We start from the raw sequence: 19350 nt of genomic DNA on the forward strand, positions 1-19350 counted from the left end.
TTAAGGATATCCCTGCTTCAGCACAGGTGGCTCAATTACAATGACTGAGCCACCTGTGCTATTTGCAGGGATATCCTTAAAACCAGACCTGTTGGTGGCCCTTGAGAACTAGAGTTGTCCACTCCTGCAGTAGACGATGTTGTATAAATAGCACTAGCAACTTATTTAATTTACATTGGTGTGATTAAAAGAATAAAAGCTAAAAGAGTAGTTTACGGGCTTCTAAAAGTATAGTTCTTTAAAAAAAAAAAAAAAAAAACACAACAAATGATTCATGTATAAAGAATATATTTAATTATGTAGGAGTTCAAATAAATTCAGTTTCCACTATATTTTTACAGCAAAATATTAACAAATCCATATTAAAAAAAAACAAAAAAAACTTTAGTGGCTAAGCAGGCTTATTATGCAATAAACATTCATCACAATTAATGAGAATAAAATAAAAAAAAAACAAGCAAAAAGACAATGAAATATAGTACTTACAACACACCTATCCACAACACACGGTTTAACCCCCTTTAATAGCTTTTTTAACTTACTATTATTTCTATAATCTTTGTATGTTCTTGTCCTGTAAATTTGTAGCAAACTGTAAAGTAACAAAATTGTTTCATTTGACATATTGGAATACCGTACACTCCAGTATAAATGTAATTTTAAAATATGTAAACGTCATTGTACAACATGCATAGTCCAAACCGACCTTCCATCTTACAAAGCTTAACAGCAATTGTGCTTTACCTCCCATAGAATATGCCGTGATTCAGAGTGGCAGAATGAATTTATTTTGGACAATGCAATACTTTACCATCAGGGGTGGCCAACTCCAGTCCTCAAGGGCCACCAACAGGTCAGGTTTTAAGGATTCCCCTGCTTCAGCAAAGGTGACTCAGTCAATGACTTAACCAGGGGTGCGCAAACTGGGGTGCGCGGCACTCACAGAGGCCCTGCGCTCTTCCGCAGGGCATTTAAATTAAATGCCGGGGGAGGAGTAAGGCCTCCAACTCCATTACCTGCTATATGCCAAGTCTTCAGCATCGCCATGGCAACGCAGCGTCAAATGACGCTGTGGGGTCATGTGACATGACCCGCAACATCAATGGATGCACAGTCTTTGGAGGGGGGGTGGTGGTGGTGGCGCGTGAACGCCGCGGCTGCCGGGTGCAGCTGAAGAAGTTTGCACACCCCTGGACTAAGTCAGCTGCACTGAAGCAGGGATATCCCCAATAACTTGGGCTGTTGGCCTGGAGTTGGCCACCCAAATTACATGATTTAGGATTTTCAGTTAGTTTAATGTAACGGCCGTGACTTTTCCTATACTGTCAAAGCCATTACTTTAGCACTGCTCTTTCCTAAAAAGTTTTTAGCCAAATATTGATAGTTCATGGTCAGCGTCCTGGAAAGGCCATTTAAAATTGCTCATAGAGACTTTAACCTGATTGGTGTTGGAAAGGTCACACCTCCCTGAGCTGCAGTATGACAATGTGAATATAATAAACTCATTCTCCCACTTATACCAAGAAAACAATGACCAATTTGTTATGCAATACCCATTATAAATATCTCGGCTGTAGAAATCAGCGGAGCCTTTTTGCTGCCAGAGGCCTGCAATGTGTTTCAGGCCCAAACGGCAGCAAAACCCATCATTTAGTAAACAATTTAGATGAACATTTGCACCTTATCCACAAGGAAAATAAATATCAAGGATGAGTCTTAAATACAATGCTATAAAAATGCCTATGAGACGTATAAGTATTTGGTTCATTGGATCAAACGACTGCACAAAGTGCATATGTATTTCTAGCTCAGAATTAACTATGGTGTATGGTGTTTCAGATCAATTAAACACAATACTTATGTGGTAAGTGTTTTGCTTGGTAAATGACGAGGATAAACAGCATGGTGTATACTTACCTAAAAAATTAGATTAAAATTATGTTAATTTGAAGTACACTTTTTACAAACTAACATTACTAAAACTAAAAGTTAAACTATTGGTTGCCCTAGCTACATAATATCTTGCACAATAACTTATTATATTTAAGAAATACATTCCCGCTTTCACCAAAATATACAATTTTAACATTCACATTGATAATTTTCCATAATAAAAATGATTATACTAGGCAAGAATTATTGTGGATACTGATTTCATTAAAATGCAAACAGTTCATTTCTAAAATTCTTAGACTGGAGGGGAATTTACATAAATAAAACAAATATAAGTGACCGTTCAGGCAGTCATGTAAAAAAAGAAAAATACAGCTATTTTATGCGAGAAATGTTCATGGCAGCAATGAACTGGAAAAACAGCGTCGTGCATCTTACAAATAAATACTACAGTGATCAGTTCACATCAAGCGATCAGCATCTAGATTGTAACCTCAAAAAGCTCAATGTTACAGTACTGAATAAATCATTTGCTTAACATGCAAATCAATAAAAATTAAAACAAAAGTATAAAAAGCTTTGATTTAAGTTTTTCTTTGTACACGTGGCCCATTTGGCCTGGTAGTGGTATTTTGGTATAAAAATGTCAAAAAGGTTCTATGCAAATTATGGTTTTACTTTTGTTCACTAATCAATAGCTTATTTCCTAGTTATCATACCTCATTTATTTAAAAATAATTACAGATCTATCGAGTGCTGTGGCATCTACGGAGTTAATCACATGGACACTTTAGTAGTTGTACATTTAGTGAAATCTTTAACTTCAAAACAATCTAAGTCTACAAATTTATTTGCACTTTTATTTATAGAATTGAAGCAGGGGGTCTCCAGAGCGGAGCCGTTAATTTCAGCTCCCTGCTTCCGAAGATACTTACCTCCGAAGTAAATGCTGATAGCAGCTCTCCTACAGCTGCCAGGGATCACGTAATGGCCGCTGTTTAAAAAGCTTTCGGGCCCTGCGGGCCAATAGAAAGTCGTGAAGTCATTGGTGTGGGTTCCAATTGGCCCATGCGATGAGGGCGTGACTATAAAGCCCTGAACCCGAAATACCGGCACCTGCTTCGGGCGCAAGTATTGCCGGAAGTAGGGGGTCCATGGAGCTGACATTAATGGGGTTCAGCTCCTGATTCAATGCTTTTTATAAAATATAAAAGCAAATTGTAGCCTTGGATTGCACCTTTAAAAACAAAGTATTTCGGAAGCAATAGCCAAATGACATTTCTTAAATATTTGGTCATCTCAAATCATCTTGCCCTATATGTAAGAAAGAAGGATCCATTCCAAACAAGGCTGGTTCTAATTACGCTGCTTTGTATCAAATTTCTAAGTATCACCAATTGTGCAAAATTAAGTCTCAACTAAAATGTTAAAATACAAAAAAAAAAAAAAAATATCTGTTTTTACAAAGATAGACCATAAACACTTTGGAACATTAAATGACAACAGGGTCTGCAAACAAAAAGTAAAAATCAAAGCTTTCCTTTACCAAGAAAATAAAATTAAAATAAATCTTAAATTGTGTTGATTTTATCGTTTCCACAATTATTAAAAAGGTGAAGGCACATAAGACAACATTTAAGAAAAGCTAATTAAATAGACAATTTGTAGTAGTGGGAAGAGTCATTAGTAGGCAAAACCTTTGTAAACGGCTTTGGAATGTTCTTATTACTAAAGTTGCTCCAATGCGTCTGATCTACATGATGTTTGCAAATCAAAACCATATCATACTTTTACAGGCTTACCTGTACATTTAAAATGATTCGGATACAAATAGGACCATCTAAAGATTGCACAGATCCGCTGCCATGAAAGTAGATAACATGCAGCATTTACATCTCACTTTTCCACAAAGAGCTGCTTTGTCCGTTGATCTTGATATAAAGTCCAGACTTTCAATGCGAAGAAAACCAGTATGGGAGGATTCAACAATAAAAATAAACCTCTAAAAGCATAAATCAGGGATAGCCAACTCGAGTTAAAGGGCCCCCACCAGGTCAGGTTTGAAAGATATCCATGTTTCAGCACAGGTGGCTCAATAAATGGCTCAGTTAAACGATATCCTGATATCTGGAAAAACTGACCTGTTGGTGGCCATTGAGGATGGAGTTGGCCACACCGGGCATAAATGGTGACATTTAACTGAACTAGAAATAAAAACCATGCCGATATTTACCAGATTGTCTTTGTACAACTATGGGGCCCTCTGTACTAAACATCACACATTTAGTTTTTGGGTGTAAAATTGAAGCAGGGAAAAAATGAAATTTCACTTTTGTGCCTATACACTAAACCGTTTTTCCTATGCAACTGGTTCAGCAAAGGGTTTTAGTGCAATATATTGGCGCACACAAGTGGGATACACATGATATGTACAAAAAAAAAAAGGGGGGGGGGGTGGGGGGGCAAAGAAAATAGTTGACTTTGGATCAAAATCTTTAGCCAATTTGAACCTGGTGTGAATCCCAATCAATCTGTTTATATTGTTAGCGCAAAATGATTTTGCTATGCATCAAGCAAAAATTGTATTTAACACAGCATGCATGTTTCATTGACTAGAGTAAAAATGTATTATTTTTCACAGTATGGCTATTTTAAATATTACACTAATAGAAATATCTATTAGGCATAAATAAAAAAAAAATACACATAATTGTTTTAATTTATGTTGCAATCAATCAGGTATTCAACAGCACGCAACGAGTCAACCTTTACTTCAAACTGTGCGCCACAGGAAGTCACGTAACGACCTCCCTACATGCAATGCAGCTCATGAAGGTTTGTACTACTTTAAAAAAAAAAAAAGGAAGAAGAATAGATTACTACACATGTGCCTTAGTGTAGAGAGAATCCCCAACCCAAATTTTCTCATTTCTGGGCCATCAAAGCAAATAATTAAAAGTCAAAAGGGTTCAAGGATTAGTGAATCACTAATGTAAAAATCCTGAAATGCAGACAGGAATACAAAATTGCACAGATTTAACAAAATAAGCACATTCGTGTGGATAGAAGTAATGCTTTTACAACCGCTCACCAAATCTGAGAATTGTCTGTTACATGTTGTAATGTATATGCTTTTGTCAAGAAAAGGGAGATGTCATGTGTACAGGAGTTTTTTTTTTTTTTTTAAATATATGTGAAGGCTAAACTAATTATGCAACATCCAAAGCAAAGATCACAAGTTTGTGCATGCAGCATGTATATAGAGCAACCATTCAGCTGGCAGTTGCTTGATTTCAGAAGCAGGGATGCTATAGTCCATGTATATGTACAGATTGCAAGTCTTCACAATGCAAAGACTCAAGTTGCTGAAAGAATTCCATCCGGCGTCATTAGTGAAAGTGGAAGCAGTGTGTAGGTACTAGAGATGATTAAGGCAGGCGTCACAAAGGGCTGGAAGTATTTGCCTTTTTGGTAATAGCTGCTTGTCCACAAACATGATGCAGATGGTTGGCTGAGGTTTGGTAATACCTGATATCCCGGACAACGTAAGTAGTCAACACAAATAGTTCTAGGCTACCAGTTTTTCTCATGAGGCAGATGCATATCTGACATCTAGAAGAGAAGTCTGGGGAATAAGACAGTTATATGAATCATCATCACAATAAGTATATGGTATTAACAGCACCTCAATAGAGTTAAATCACTAATAGATGAAGGTGTGGTGCACGGGACCAAAAGAGGCACCCTTATTCCCTCTAAATTGGCAATGAAGAACAGTGTTCCCAGCATTCAATAGAAATGATCAATGTAAACGACACTGAATGTTATGCAAAAGTTTACATTTACTAATTGAAAAAAAAAAAAAAAATTGTACAAAATATGGCAAACAGTTTGCAATAGACAATGATACTGTTCTAGTCTATCAAGTATAAACCACACATGGAATCCAAATAGCACACCAAGTGTAAAAGGCAAGAAGAAATTAGGGCGGGAGGTGGCAAGGGAAAGCAAGGAGGGGTGGGGGATGAAACAGGGGAATAAGGGGGGCAACGTTTCAGGCGTCCTAGCCCCTTCTGGCCCATTCCCAAAGACCAAAATGATCCAGGTACTTCCCTTACCCCTATAGAGCAAGAACTCACAAATGACAGAAAAGAAATAATACTGCGATACGTGCAACAAAATCTGATAAGAACCAAAACTATAGCAACGGAGACCAAGCAGCAGCAGTTCAGAGAGTGCATGGCGTCCTGCACTCTCTGAACTGCTGCTGCTTGGTCTCTGACTCATTACTATACTTTTGGTTCTTATCAGATTCTGTGGTCATTTGACCGTAGGTGTTTGTCAGGGCTGTCCTTTTCTTGGACATTAGTGGCAGTATTAACCATGGTTCATTTGTACTAGTGGTGTTAACAACCGTTGTATGTTAATTCTGCTGCCTTGTGACTGAAAAATCTCCAGTAGTATTATTTACCTTTTTAATCCACTAATTTGAGTAGTAAACAGATCTATGCCCACTGACTACAAACCTCGAAACGTTTGAGATTTGGGATTTGTAGCCGACTGGGAGACCTAAAAGAAGGAGCAGCGGTTGGTTTGAGCGCAGATATTGCAGGCGTTTTGGGAAGTTGAAGCAGCAATTTTAAGTATACAAACTGCAGCATATTCATTGTTTTGGTAGGATGGGAGATGTTTTTTCCCTCCCCATAACACATGAAATTGTACATTAACCTATTATATCGAGTACAGTGCTGAAGTGGTTAACAGGAGGTAATTAAATAGAACCTTTTAGTCCAGGAGTGGCCAACTCCAGTCCTCATGGGCCACCAACAGATCGGGCTTTAAGGATATCCCAGCTATAGCACAGGTGGCTCAATCAGTCCCAGCTATAGTACAGGTGGCTCAATCAGTCCCAGCTATAGTGCAGGTGGCTCAATCAGTCCCAGCTATAGTACAGGTGGCTCAATCAGTCCCAGCTATAGCACAGGTGGCTCAATCAGTACCAGCTATAGTGCAGGTGGCTCAATCAGTCCCAGCTATAGCGCAGGTGGCTCAATCAGTCCCAGCTATAGCGCAGGTGGCTCAATCAGTCCCAGCTATAGCACAGGTGGCTCAATCAGTCCCAGCTATAGCACAGGTGGCTCAATCAGTCCCAGCTATAGCACAGGTGGCTCAATCAGTCCCAGCTATAGCACAGGTGGCTCAATCAGTCCCAGCTATAGCACAGGTGGCTCATTCAGTCCCAGCTATAGCGCAGGTGGCTCAATCAGTCCCAGCTATAGCACAGGTGGCTCAATCAGTCCCAGCTATAGCACAGGTGGCTCAATCAGTCCCAGCTATAGCACAGGTGGCTCAATCAGTCCCAGCTATAGCGCAGGTGGCTCAGTCAGTCCCAGCAATAGAACAGGTGGCTCAATCAGTCACAGCTATAGCACAGGTGGCTCAATCAGTCCCAGCTATAGCGCAGGTGGCTCAGTCAGTCCCAGCTATAGCGCAGGTGGCTCAGTCAGTCCCAGCTATAGCGCAGGTGGCTCAGTCAGTCCCAGCTATAACACAGGTGGCTCAATCAGTCCCAGCTATAGCGCAGGTGGCTCAATCAGTCCCAGCTATAGCGCAGGTGGCTCAATCAGTCCCAGCTATAGTACAGGTGTCTCAATCAGTCCCAGCTATAGCGCAGGTGGCTCAATCAGTCCCAGCTATAGCGCAGGTGGCTCAGTCAGTCCCAGCTATAGCGCAGGTGGCTCAATCAGTCCCAGCTATAGCGCAGGTGGCTCAATCAGTCCCAGCTATAGCGCAGGTGGCTCAATCAGTCCCAGCTATAGTACAGGTGTCTCAATCAGTCCCAGCTATAGCACAGGTGGCTCAATCAGTCCCAGCTATAGCGCAGGTGGCTCAGTCAGTCCCAGCTATAGCGCAGGTGGCTCAATCAGTCCCAGCTATAGCACAGGTGTCTCAATCAGTCCCAGCTATAGCGCAGGTGGCTCAATCAGTCCCAGCTATAGCGCAGGTGGCTCAGTCAGTCCCAGCTATAGCGCAGGTGGCTCAATCAGTCCCAGCTATAGCGCAGGTGGCTCAATCAGTCCCAGCTATAGCGCAGGTGGCTCAATCAGTCCCAGCTATAGCGCAGGTGGCTCAGTCAGTCCCAGCTATAGCGCAGGTGGCTCAATCAGTCCCAGCTATAGCGCAGGTGGCTCAATCAGTCCCAGCTATAGCGCAGGTGGCTCAATCAGTCCCAGCTATAGCACAGGTGGCTCAATCAGTCCCAGCTATAGCACAGGTGGCTCAATCAGTCCCAGCTATAGCGCAGATGGCTCAATCAGTCCCAGCTATAGCGCAGGTGGCTCAATCAGTCCCAGCTATAGCGCAGGTGGCTCAATCAGTCCCAGCTATAGCACAGGTGGCTCAATCAGTCCCAGCTATAGCGCAGGTGGCTCAATCAGTCCCAGCTATAGCGCAGGTGGCTCAATCAGTCCCAGCTATAGAACAGTAGGAAGGATCCGAAGATTCCAGCGGTGCACAGCTTGTAGAGATGAGAGACCAGCAAGGTGTAGATTAAAAATGAAATTTTATTGAAAAAACATATGGTATGGGGGACACACTCTGACGCGTTTCGGACCTGCGTGGTCCTTAATCATAGAGCTCTATGATTAAGGACCACGCAGGTCCGAAACGCGTCAGAGTGTGTCCCCCATACCATATGTTTTTTCAATAAAATTTCATTTTTAATCTACACCTTGCTGGTCTCTCATCTCTACAAGCTGTGCACCGCTGGAATCTTCGGATCCTTCCTACTGTTATATTGCACACCGAGCGTGGATGCACGCACAGGAGAACAGCCATATGTGAGTAATGTATGTCTCCCTTCGTTGAGACTGGATGACCGGTAACAGTGCGGCAACACAAGGGTCATGTAGGGTGCAATCCTACAAAGTAACGGTACGTTAACCCTCATTCATGTTATTTGTCATATGTGATAGATTCATGTACTAAGCACTGGGTCCAATACCTAAAAAGTTATGGTTATAGGCTGACTCCACAACAAAATAAGGATTTTTATTATCTACTGAAGTTCTGAACGAGATTGAGCACTGTTTTTGGGACTCTTGCCCCATAACTACATACAGTCCCAGCTATAGCACAGGTGGCTCAGTCAGTCCCAGCTATAGCACAGGTGGCTCAATCAGTCCCAGCTATAGCGCAGGTGGCTCAATCAGTCCCAGCTATAGCGCAGGTGGCTCAATCAGTCCCAGCTATAGCGCAGGTGGCTCAATCAGTCCCAGCTATAGCGCAGGTGTCTCAATCAGTCCCATCTATAGTACAGGTGGCTCAATCAGTCCCAGCTATAGCGCAGGTGGCTCAGTCAGTCCCAGCTATAGCACAGGTGGCTCAATCAGTCCCAGCTATAGCGCAGGTGGCTCAGTCAGTCCCAGCTATAGCGCAGGTGGCTCAATCAGTCCCAGCTATAGCGCAGGTGGCTCAATCAGTCCCAGCTATAGCGCAGGTGGCTCAATCAGTCCCAGCTATAGCACAGGTGGCTCAATCAGTCCCAGCTATAGCACAGGTGGCTCAATCAGTCCCAGCTATAGCACAGGTGGCTCAATCAGTCCCAGCTATAGCACAGGTGGCTCAATCAGTCCCAGCTATAGCACAGGTGGCTCAATCAGTCCCTGCTATAGCACAGGTGGCTCAATCAGAAGCTCGGTCTTTTAGACAGCCACCTGTGCTGAAACAGGGATATCCTTAAAGCCCGATCTGTTGGTGGCCCTTGAGGACTGGAGTTGGCCACCCTGCTCTAGTCCCACCTCCTGTCAGAGACCAAAGTGTTCTTCTCCCCATTAAGTCTTTATTATCATAAGAAGCAGCAAACATAAGTTTTGTCATCCTCAGAAATTACTCAAAATGGATGTTGGAAACATTACCTCTTCCTCATCCTCTGACATTTTAATAGCCGAGTCTGTTAATTTTATAGGCTTCTGAGTACAGTCTCCGTTTTCTTCTGCTTTGCCGTGCTCTGCTTCCCACTCTTGTAACACTTCATCAATGTTGAAGCGGCGTCGATAATTTACAAAAAAGTTTTTGACCTGCACCACAGATTTGTTTCCGATCACATCGGAGATCGCTTGAAAGTCCCGTCCATACTTTCTGATTGCTGTGGGTTAAAAGACCAGCAATTTTAAAGATACTGTAACAATGTATAAGGCAGGAGTGGCCAACTCCAGTCCTCAAGGGCCACCAACAGGTCAGGTTTTAAGGATATCCCTGCTTCAGCACAGGTGGCTGTCATTGACTGAGCCACCTGTGCTGAAGCAGATAGCCTGATACCCTGACGTGTTGGTTTCTACCCCTGCAATAAGACAAAGATGGGAGGGAGAGGAGGGAGCGGGTGAGAGGGGTATTCACTAAAGACCGATAAATGGAAACATTGGTGATGTTGGCTTCTTCACAAAAGGGTTAAAGAAGCAATATAGGGGCTTTCTACAGCAACGTATGCAAATGAGGAATGGGCCATTAACTTATTTACATGCTATTTATTAAACACCAATACTTGCCAATATCTGGTTAACACCAAAAGACCACCAATTTTGTATGACCCACTGCAGGCTGGCATCAGGCCTACCTTACCTATGTATAGAATGGCCACTATACTCAGGCAAGATTGTATTAGCCCACCAAGAATAGGCAATATGATTACATAATAGGAACAATGTTGAACTTCCTATATTAACCCCTTAGAAGCACAACGGGCCCATCTAGTCATGGTCAGCCTACATGGTCAAGGGCTACATGATGGCTTAATATTTGTACCTATGGATGTTCTACTTGTGTTTTATTTGTTGGGCGTTTATGTATGATAACCCCATTGGTGCATGAAGGTGTCCCTTTCCAGTGCATTAGTAGCCTCAGCCACCAAAAGGGTTAAAACAAATTCTGCCATAGGGTTGTTAACAAGCCAATGCCAAAACCCTATGGTAAAAGTGTGTGATCTCTCCCACAAACACACTATCGCTTGTGCCAATTAACGCAGATTTCTAGGAGTTAACGCTTATGAGTGTAAATAGTTATTGAACGGCGCACTTGCACAATTTTTATGCATGCACATAGGATTGGGTTTTGAAACTTATTTATAAGCAATTCTTGGAGAATATGGTGGTAAATCTAAAAATTAATCGCCACCATACAAATTCTGTGTTTCTTTATGCCAAATTTTAGCACAGCAATATTGACCTTGAGTCAATTTAGCCGATCACCAGTTCTAGCGAGATCACATCAAGTGTTAATACTGCACCGACCGATGCCTTGTAAATGTAGCCTCTTAGTTTATGCAGCGGTAGATTAATATCAATTTAAGCAACAAGTAGAATTCAAAAGGTAAATGAATAAAATAGTAGGAAGGCCAAAGCATGTGGTTAAACACAGGGCAGGCTTGCAGTACACAGCTGCATTTCATAGATATTTCATACCTTGTACAGCAAGAAGCTGCTCCTCTGTTGTCCACCGAGCATTAAACTTTTGATTGACCTAAGAAACCATAACCCAAAATAAATCACATTTACTTACACAAACAAATAAACTCTTGTATCTTTGTAATCTAATATCTTTGCTCTCCCTCAGCGTTTGCTTTCAAAATATCAGTAGCAGTGTAGTCACTAGTGTTATCAAGCAATACATTTTATCAAGCCGTTGCTCAAGCATGCGATATGTTCTTTCCCTAGTGGATGAGGTTGGGGAAAAAAAAAAAAAGACATAAGTCCATCAAGTTAAACCCATGTTGTGTGCAAACCTTTGCCGTGGGGTTAAGTGAGCGAGTGCCTTCAATGTCCCAGTCAAATCGATTTTAAGCTCGCAAGATGAAAGCATTCAGCCCAGCCACCCAAAGCCATGTGTACTTTAAAAACATATCAGATATCTATAAAATAATTAGATTCAGGGCTTTTAAGCCTACCTCTGGAAGTCTGTATTCCTCTATTCCACCCTGAAGTTTTTCCTTGAGAGCGCTATTTGTTTGTTTGATATTTTGAATCTGCAACAGAACACTTACTATTAGAACCCCGTTATGTGCACTTTATGTACACAAAAAGGACATCCCAACCGCTTATTTCCATTACTACATACAATGATCAAGTCAATTTGGAACATGCACTATTTTGCCATAATTGGAAAAAACTATTGATGTAAAAATGTGAGTCCAGTGAATATCTTTCCTTCAGAAATATTAGAAATGTATAAATAGGCAGAGAAAAGTGAAAGTGTAGTTAAAATATCTTGATTTGCCTATATCTTGTGAATGCTATGAAGAGTAGGAAAGTGTCAAAACATGCAACAAAAAACAGCGATGCTTTTACCTGTCTCTTTATTGAAACTAATTCCATGTCGAGTTGTCTTAAAACAGTGGTGGCAGCATTTGCATTAGCAGAGACAGCGCCAACGTCTTCTTGTGAAAGAAACATTCCCTTCGGGGGTTTTCTCTTCGCTCGGTTCTTTGCTTGTGACGGGTGCTTTTCTTTCTTTATATGAGGGACAGTGTCATTTTTTGGAACCTGCATACAAGAAAAAGGAAATTGATCAACATTCTTTAAGAAAAACCTTTATTTAAAAAATAAATTAAAAAAAACAGGCAATTAAAAAACTTCTTTCCCAAATCTGCCAGAACACATACTTTGCACATTGGGGTTTGCACCTTTTTGCTGGCAGAGAGCAGAGCAGGAATGCGCCAGTACTCCGTTCTGCCACTTACGTTAACATCAGGAACAGAGTACCGCCACTACACCCTCTGAAGAGCAGCGCAGATCAAAATCAGGGGTGGAGGGACAGAGAAGAGAAGAACAAAAGGTCTAAGGCAACAAGAGGTACTGACAGGGGAGACCAACAAGGGGATGCACAGAGAGGGGATAGAGAGGGGTGTATCTGTTTCAAGGAACACTAGCATGGACAGGGAGGCTGGTAACAGCTGAATGCCTTTCTGCAGCAAAAGGATGAGTGGCGCAAATAATCTGATAGTGGAACAAAGTTCTTGTTGAATGTGCACTTTTCACCATAGACTACCAACAATGTCCCAGTCCAAAGCAAGATGCATCATGGTTGCTATAAAGTGAAGGCCCTCATTCATAGAACATCATTATTTTGGGAATATACAATACATGTTTTTGCAAGAGATTATACAAAGCTAGAAAAGGACTAATGCATCAATTCCAGGGTGGTATAACACATTTTTGAAGACTACACCGGATAGCATACATAGGTTTTGAAACCTTTGTTTTAAAATTGCAAAAATAAATTCCAACAATCCGTATTCCAATTTACTTTGCTTGCGATTCGTGAATATGCAGAGCGCAGTGATGGGTGAACACCGACGCTCCATAACATCTTGCTGGTAATTCTAAACAAGGTACTTTCATTTATATCATTCCAATCAAGAAAGCATTCGGTCGTTTTAATTTTAGGATATAATTATGCCCCAATGTGTCAAAAGAAATACCATTAGATTTGTAAATGGCTTACAGGGAAAATAAAAATAAAATCGACAAGTTGCTTTTTAAATTTTTTTTTTTTTTTTTTTTTTAAACCAATACCCACCGTGTGTGTGTACAAATTATCAAGAGCCAAACAAGGAAACGTACAGGAATCGTGTCACTGGATTTTAAAGTACACTTCAGAATATACCTCTTTTTTGGGCTCTTTTTGTTGTTCAACCTCAATATCCACAGGATTATTTCCATTTGCTTCTTCCATTTCATCACCACTAAAAAAAAAAAATAAAAAAAAAAAAAAATAAGGTGAGCCAGGATCACATTGTTTTACCTTTCTGTATTAGCAATACGAAATGACAATGCAACACTCAAATATGCAATGTACCATGTTAATTTTCAGTGGAGTTAAAAATGGCTCCTAAAAAAAACAAAAAACAAAAAAAACACATCATCTCCATTTAAGCATGTTTATTCAGTTGTTTTTTTATATATTGGGGATCATTCATAACTACAGCTCAACCCCCCTATAACGCTGTGCTTGGGATCCAAAGAATCACATCGCGTTATAAGTGGATCGCGTTAGAAATAATGTACAATTGTATGTATTGTACAATAAAGTATTTAAGATACCAATAATCGTGTTGTAAAGTATTCATAAATACAAAAATTGGGAGCCACGCATGCATTGCGTTATAAGCGGATTCGCGTTATAATGGGGTTGAGTTGTACCAGAATACCATCAAGTCCTCAAAATCTCAATGGAACACCACCTTTATATCAACTGCCCACAAATATCTCAATTGGATACAAGATGTGTGTTGGTGGTTACAAGTCAATGTCACTATGAATATTTCCTCTACAGAACCATTCTTCTGCCAATTTAGCTTGTTCCTGAAGGGATTAACAAAGAATTATTCTCAGCTTTACATGATAATTAGGCAAACGGGAAATGTTCTGGATTTGTGTTTTTCCTAGAAAAACTGGGGGCGGGGGGAGGGAGGGTAATTGTCATATATACAGTACAGACATCCAGAAAGTGCTTTTTAAGTAGGACTACCTTCCTTCGCGTTCTCGCTTTTGTTTGCGAGCATGGCGGTCCATCACACTTGTTTTAGATCTGGTCTTTTTCCAGGAGTAGTAAAATTTCACCAGACTTGCAATAGACTTATCAGGAAGCTGCAAATGACAATTTAAAAACATCCAAATGCAGTTATGAACACAAAAATGTGAGAATTTGCAAAATAGACCATGCAAGTAACTAACAATCTACCTAGGATGTCACGCTCAACATGTCCAGTCAATCAAAATAGATCAGAGATTAATTATGTAAAATTAAAACAATGCAACAGATTCCCCTACAATTGTAATGTTTGTTTTAGAACATTTTATTTATTTTTAGATAGTCCACAATATTTGTATTTGATCATTTGTCATAGTCCCCATAAAGCCTACACAAAAGTTTATAAAAGGAAAAAAAAAGTGATGCCAACACTGACTTGTGAATGTAATAACAGTCTCTGTAACAAGGAAGGGAACGCTTGTGTCTTCTAAGAAGTCTATCTTACTTAGATCTATTTCGCTATGTATCTATATATCTATCTCTCATCTATATACAGTATATTAATTGTAGAGTACATATTCCAGAGTCTGATATAGTGGAGGGTGTTTGTTCACCGTCTTACCAATACATTATGTACTATGTACATTATAGCAAAATAAAATCTTATGCTAGAGACTGTTGTTCCATCCTCTATTTCCCAAGAACCATTAAGGACCCAACAGGGAGATCGATGGAGCTGCGAGCACCAGTAATCATGTACAAGAGTGCTTTTGGGACCACCCATTTGCTCTTACCAATACATGAGCAGTGCACAGCTTGTATCCATGTTCTGCTAAAAGGACAATCTTCTACAGGGTGTTGTGGGGTGGATCCTATACCAACTCAACGTACCATTTGCTGAATTCTATGAAATGTTTTCCCGTGAAAGCTGAATGCCTGTTCAAATAAAACTTTGTCTTCCACGGTCCATTCATCTGGAAATGGGGTAAAGTTGGGCAAGTCTGCCAATGATTTTTCAATATTGTGCTTATGCCAAAAAAGCATACCAAGTGCCTGAAAAGGAAAGGTGTAATCATGTGAGCTGTGGTAGGTGTTAGATACCGGACATAACTTCATAGATATTTAAGTGTTAAAGTACTTAAACAGTCGCTTTCTTTGAATGATAAAACAAAAAGCATTTAGAGATCCAGAAAGATGTACCACTGTCAAGTTACTTCACCCCCGACGTGTGATCCCTCCTCCCATTGCCAGCCAAAAAGTCTAATGGCATATAACAGCCATTGAATAGCAGTAGTTTCATGGTGGGGCCCATACAGCTCCAGGATCCAATTCAAACTAGCGTCTCTGCAGGCTACTAAACCCGCAGCCGGCAATAGAAAAGTGTTAGGAGAAGGGGAGGCGGGGGACGGGGAGAAAAAGGCTGAGGAAAAAAGTGTGCTCGGGAAAACAAAGATGTACCAAAAAAAAACCTGCACATTTGTGCAAATATTTTAATTATTTCAAAATAGGCATGTCAAACAATTCCTATCACCCCCCCGCACCCCCCACCAGCTAGTACAATTTTTTTTCACAAAGGAAGCCCATAACATTTGTTAGTAGTTTTTCTGTACAGAATGTACATTTCTACCGATGTTAGTTGACTTGAATGTGTCCAACGCATGCTGCTAAAAAGACAAAGACATTTATAGATTTACCTGCTCCATGTTGTAACCATGTTTCTCTTTTGCAACTGAAATATATTCATCCACTGTAAAAGAAGATTACCTTTTTAAACAAAAGTACTTTGCAAGATGTGTGCATCTTTTAGGGTTAAAAAAAGAAAATGTGCACATTTCTACAAAGTGGTTAATGTAAGAAATGTGTTTATTTTTAAAGAGCAGTCAATGGACATAGCCGTTAAAAACACAGACACGTCATGGCATCTTAAAAAGGGAGCACAGTGACAATTTGGGCAAATAAATGTTGAGTTCCCAGCACAACCGTTTGTTCACATTTAGCTAGAAACTACTAAATGCAATTCTGTGAAACAAGGAAAACACTTTTTAATTCCAAAAATCTTGTGTGGGCAAACCGCTACCTGCAGGAGACCCAATTCCGAGATCCAAGGGATGTAAAAGCTGAAGAATATGCACCCAGTATCAGCAGGAGGTCTGCTTATCAGGCCCAAAGAATGTATGAGAGGAACTGCAAAAGTCCAAAGAGGAGCAAAGTTGGCAAACGTAGGAGAGAATTGATCTTGCAAGGAAACCTTTCCAAATTTGGTGGCAATACAGGCATACCCCGGTTTAAGGACACTCACTTAAAGTACATTCACGAGTAAGTACATATCGCTCAATAGGCAAACGCAGCTCACGCATGCGCCTGTCAGCACGTCCTTAACAGCAATACCAGCTCCCTACCTGTACCGAAGCTGTACGCAAGCGGGGAGACTATAGAGCCTGTTACAAATGCGTTATTTACATCAGTTATGCACGCATATGACGATTGCAGTACAGTACATGCATCAATAAGTGGAAAAAATGCAGTGCTTCACTTTAAGTACATTTTCGCTTTACATACATGCTCCGGTCCCATTGCGTACGTTAATGCGGGGTATGCCTGTACACAAAAAATTGTAATCAGTATAAGCCCATAACAGTCAGTGTTCCTTAATGCACACGACGAGCAAGCTTAAAATGTGCCATGTAAACCTAAAGATGTTCCCATTTCTGTTGTGCAATACTGGGAGTCTAGCCAAAATACAGAGTGCTAGGAAAAGTAATGCAGAAGCAGCTTTGTGCACAAGCCTGGCTATTTAAAATTGAAAAGTGGGCTTACTTTATAGCCAAAAAAAAAAAAGTTATCTCAATGCAATAATATCTCTAATGTTCTTCTAAAACTGATAAGGATGAATGAGCTGCAACAATGAAACACTGAATTACACTAGTTTGTTCTTTCACTATAGAAAATCTCAAACCATCTGTTGCAATTCCTATACATATATTTATACTGCTAGAGTAACAGATACTTTCTATAAATAAACAGATACTGCCACCTAGTGGCCAAAACATTAAAATACAAGTCGAGCAAATGTAGTCCTGGTATAGTTTTACTTAAGACGATACCGTGTTCTTGTGCTTTACAGAATTATCTATATTCTGGCTCTAAACACATTGGTCCACTTCACATTGACCGTCTCACCACTTGACCCATCATCTTACATACCAGAGGAATGTTGCAGGAACTTTTTTGCTCACCACTTATTGCAATCGCCTCTCTTTTCCACCCACAACCTTTCCTTCCAACACTGAAGGGATTGCATTAAAATACATTTTGCTTAAACAAAGGCAGAGCTGTGCTACATTTCTGATGTCTTCAACTGTCTTATTTGTATTTACGCTCAATGTTTGCACGCAGAATCTTGTGCTGCACAGTCTACGTTCCCTCTACTCTCTTTTCCCCCCTCCCCCCCTACCCTCCTATATCACCCTCTATTACACACGCGTGTATTATAATCTACATGGGTCTCCTCCATTGTGCACTGGCACACCAGAGCTTCCTTTGTACAAAACTCTTCACACTGTTCTACTGTAAGTAACCCATCTCAAGAAGAGCCCCTTTCAGCACATTTACCTATTCTATCCATTCCCTGGCCCTCTTTTATTGCACTTGTGCCACTACACCTATTCCACCACGTCTTGTAAATCATCCACCACACTGCTCGTTTATAGGCTGACCAGGGCAAGGTTCCTTTGTCATACTTACTCTGTATGCCTTTCAGAAAACATGCCAAATATACATTTTGACTGAATGTTACATGAAACTGTAAAGAAGGGGGTGGGGCATTCTTATGTTCTAAAAAAACATGCCATACAAGTTATAATTGAAAAAATGTAAAATCAAGTTATTTGCCGAAAATACCCTTAAAACGCAAGAATAATGGCAACAAAACCAAAGGCATGTCAGTGGCAGAGCTGCGTGGGTCAGAAATATAGACAACAAGGAACAGCCAATGACCAATAATGATTCTCTTCTGCTCGGATCCCTCTCCTAGCACCAGGGATAGAAAAGTTCTTCACCACAAAAGGTGATAAAATCCAATACCCGAAAGTGTCTGTTAGCAGTTCTGCTAGTATTAATATATGCTAGTGATTAAGTAAAAAATATGCACAGCTCTGGGAGGCCCACAAATCAGTGATAGGAGGCAAACTGATTGCCCTGGCTTCTCAGAAAGAAAAAAAAAAAAATTGCAACACTAACACAAAAACTATCAGAATTAGAATTTATTCACAAGTCAAACCCCTCCCGGAAAAATTACAGGCAAATAATCTCAGTGAGGGGCGAACTAAACCTTTTGTTAGCGTCAAACGCAGAAAGAGCTATAAGATGGAGCCAACAGAAATACTATGAAAAAAGTAACAAAGCAGATAGAATGCTGGCACACAAATTAAAGCAAAAACAAGCTAAGGCTAAAATTCATAACATCCACACTAAAAATGGCTCAGTATCCCACAACCTCAAAATTATAAGTGATGCATTTAGGGACTACTACACATCCCTTTACAATCTACCAGGCCCAGTGGGAGACTCGGCAAAAGAGAAAAGAGCAATAAAGATTCGGAATTACTGTATCTAGCAGAATGCCGACTCCCCACTCTAGACCCAAATGACATCACAAACCTTGAAAAAATTATAGAGCCCCTGGAAATTATGGAAGCAATAAAATCCCTGAAAATTGGGAAGGCCCCTGGTCCGGATGGATTTTCTAATCTTTATTACAAGAAATATTCCACAACTCTCCTCCCATTTCTTACCAAAGTATTCAATGAGATGCAACTAGGCCTTCCCCCTCCTAGAGATATGCTCCAAGCTACCATAGTGGTAATCCCCAAAGAGGGGAAAGATCCTCTGTTGTGTTCTAGCTACAGACCTATTTCGCTGTTAAATACAGAC

At 40.5% G+C, this 19350-nt stretch overlaps 1 protein-coding gene across 2 annotated transcripts in view; it reads right to left on the reverse strand.

Annotated features, from left to right (window-relative positions):
• Positions 1–271: 271 nt before the first annotated feature.
• Positions 272–19350, reverse strand: part of RCOR1 (REST corepressor 1) — a 112800-nt gene continuing 93721 nt past the window's right edge. For both annotated transcript variants that reach the window (XM_075615026.1, XM_075615025.1), the window contains 9 exons: positions 16113–16165; positions 15310–15471; positions 14416–14534; positions 13552–13630; positions 12234–12428; positions 11834–11911; positions 11352–11409; positions 9810–10039; positions 272–5518 (listed from right to left, as the gene is read on the reverse strand). In XM_075615026.1, the coding sequence (XP_075471141.1) occupies positions 5480–5518; positions 9810–10039; positions 11352–11409; positions 11834–11911; positions 12234–12428; positions 13552–13630; positions 14416–14534; positions 15310–15471; positions 16113–16165 (1013 nt within the window). In that variant the 3' untranslated portion in view covers positions 272–5479. The remainder of the gene's footprint in view (positions 5519–9809; positions 10040–11351; positions 11410–11833; positions 11912–12233; positions 12429–13551; positions 13631–14415; positions 14535–15309; positions 15472–16112; positions 16166–19350) is intronic.

This window comes from Ascaphus truei, chromosome 9, assembly GCF_040206685.1.
Source record: "Ascaphus truei isolate aAscTru1 chromosome 9, aAscTru1.hap1, whole genome shotgun sequence".
Classification (NCBI taxonomy): Eukaryota; Metazoa; Chordata; class Amphibia; order Anura; family Ascaphidae; genus Ascaphus; species Ascaphus truei.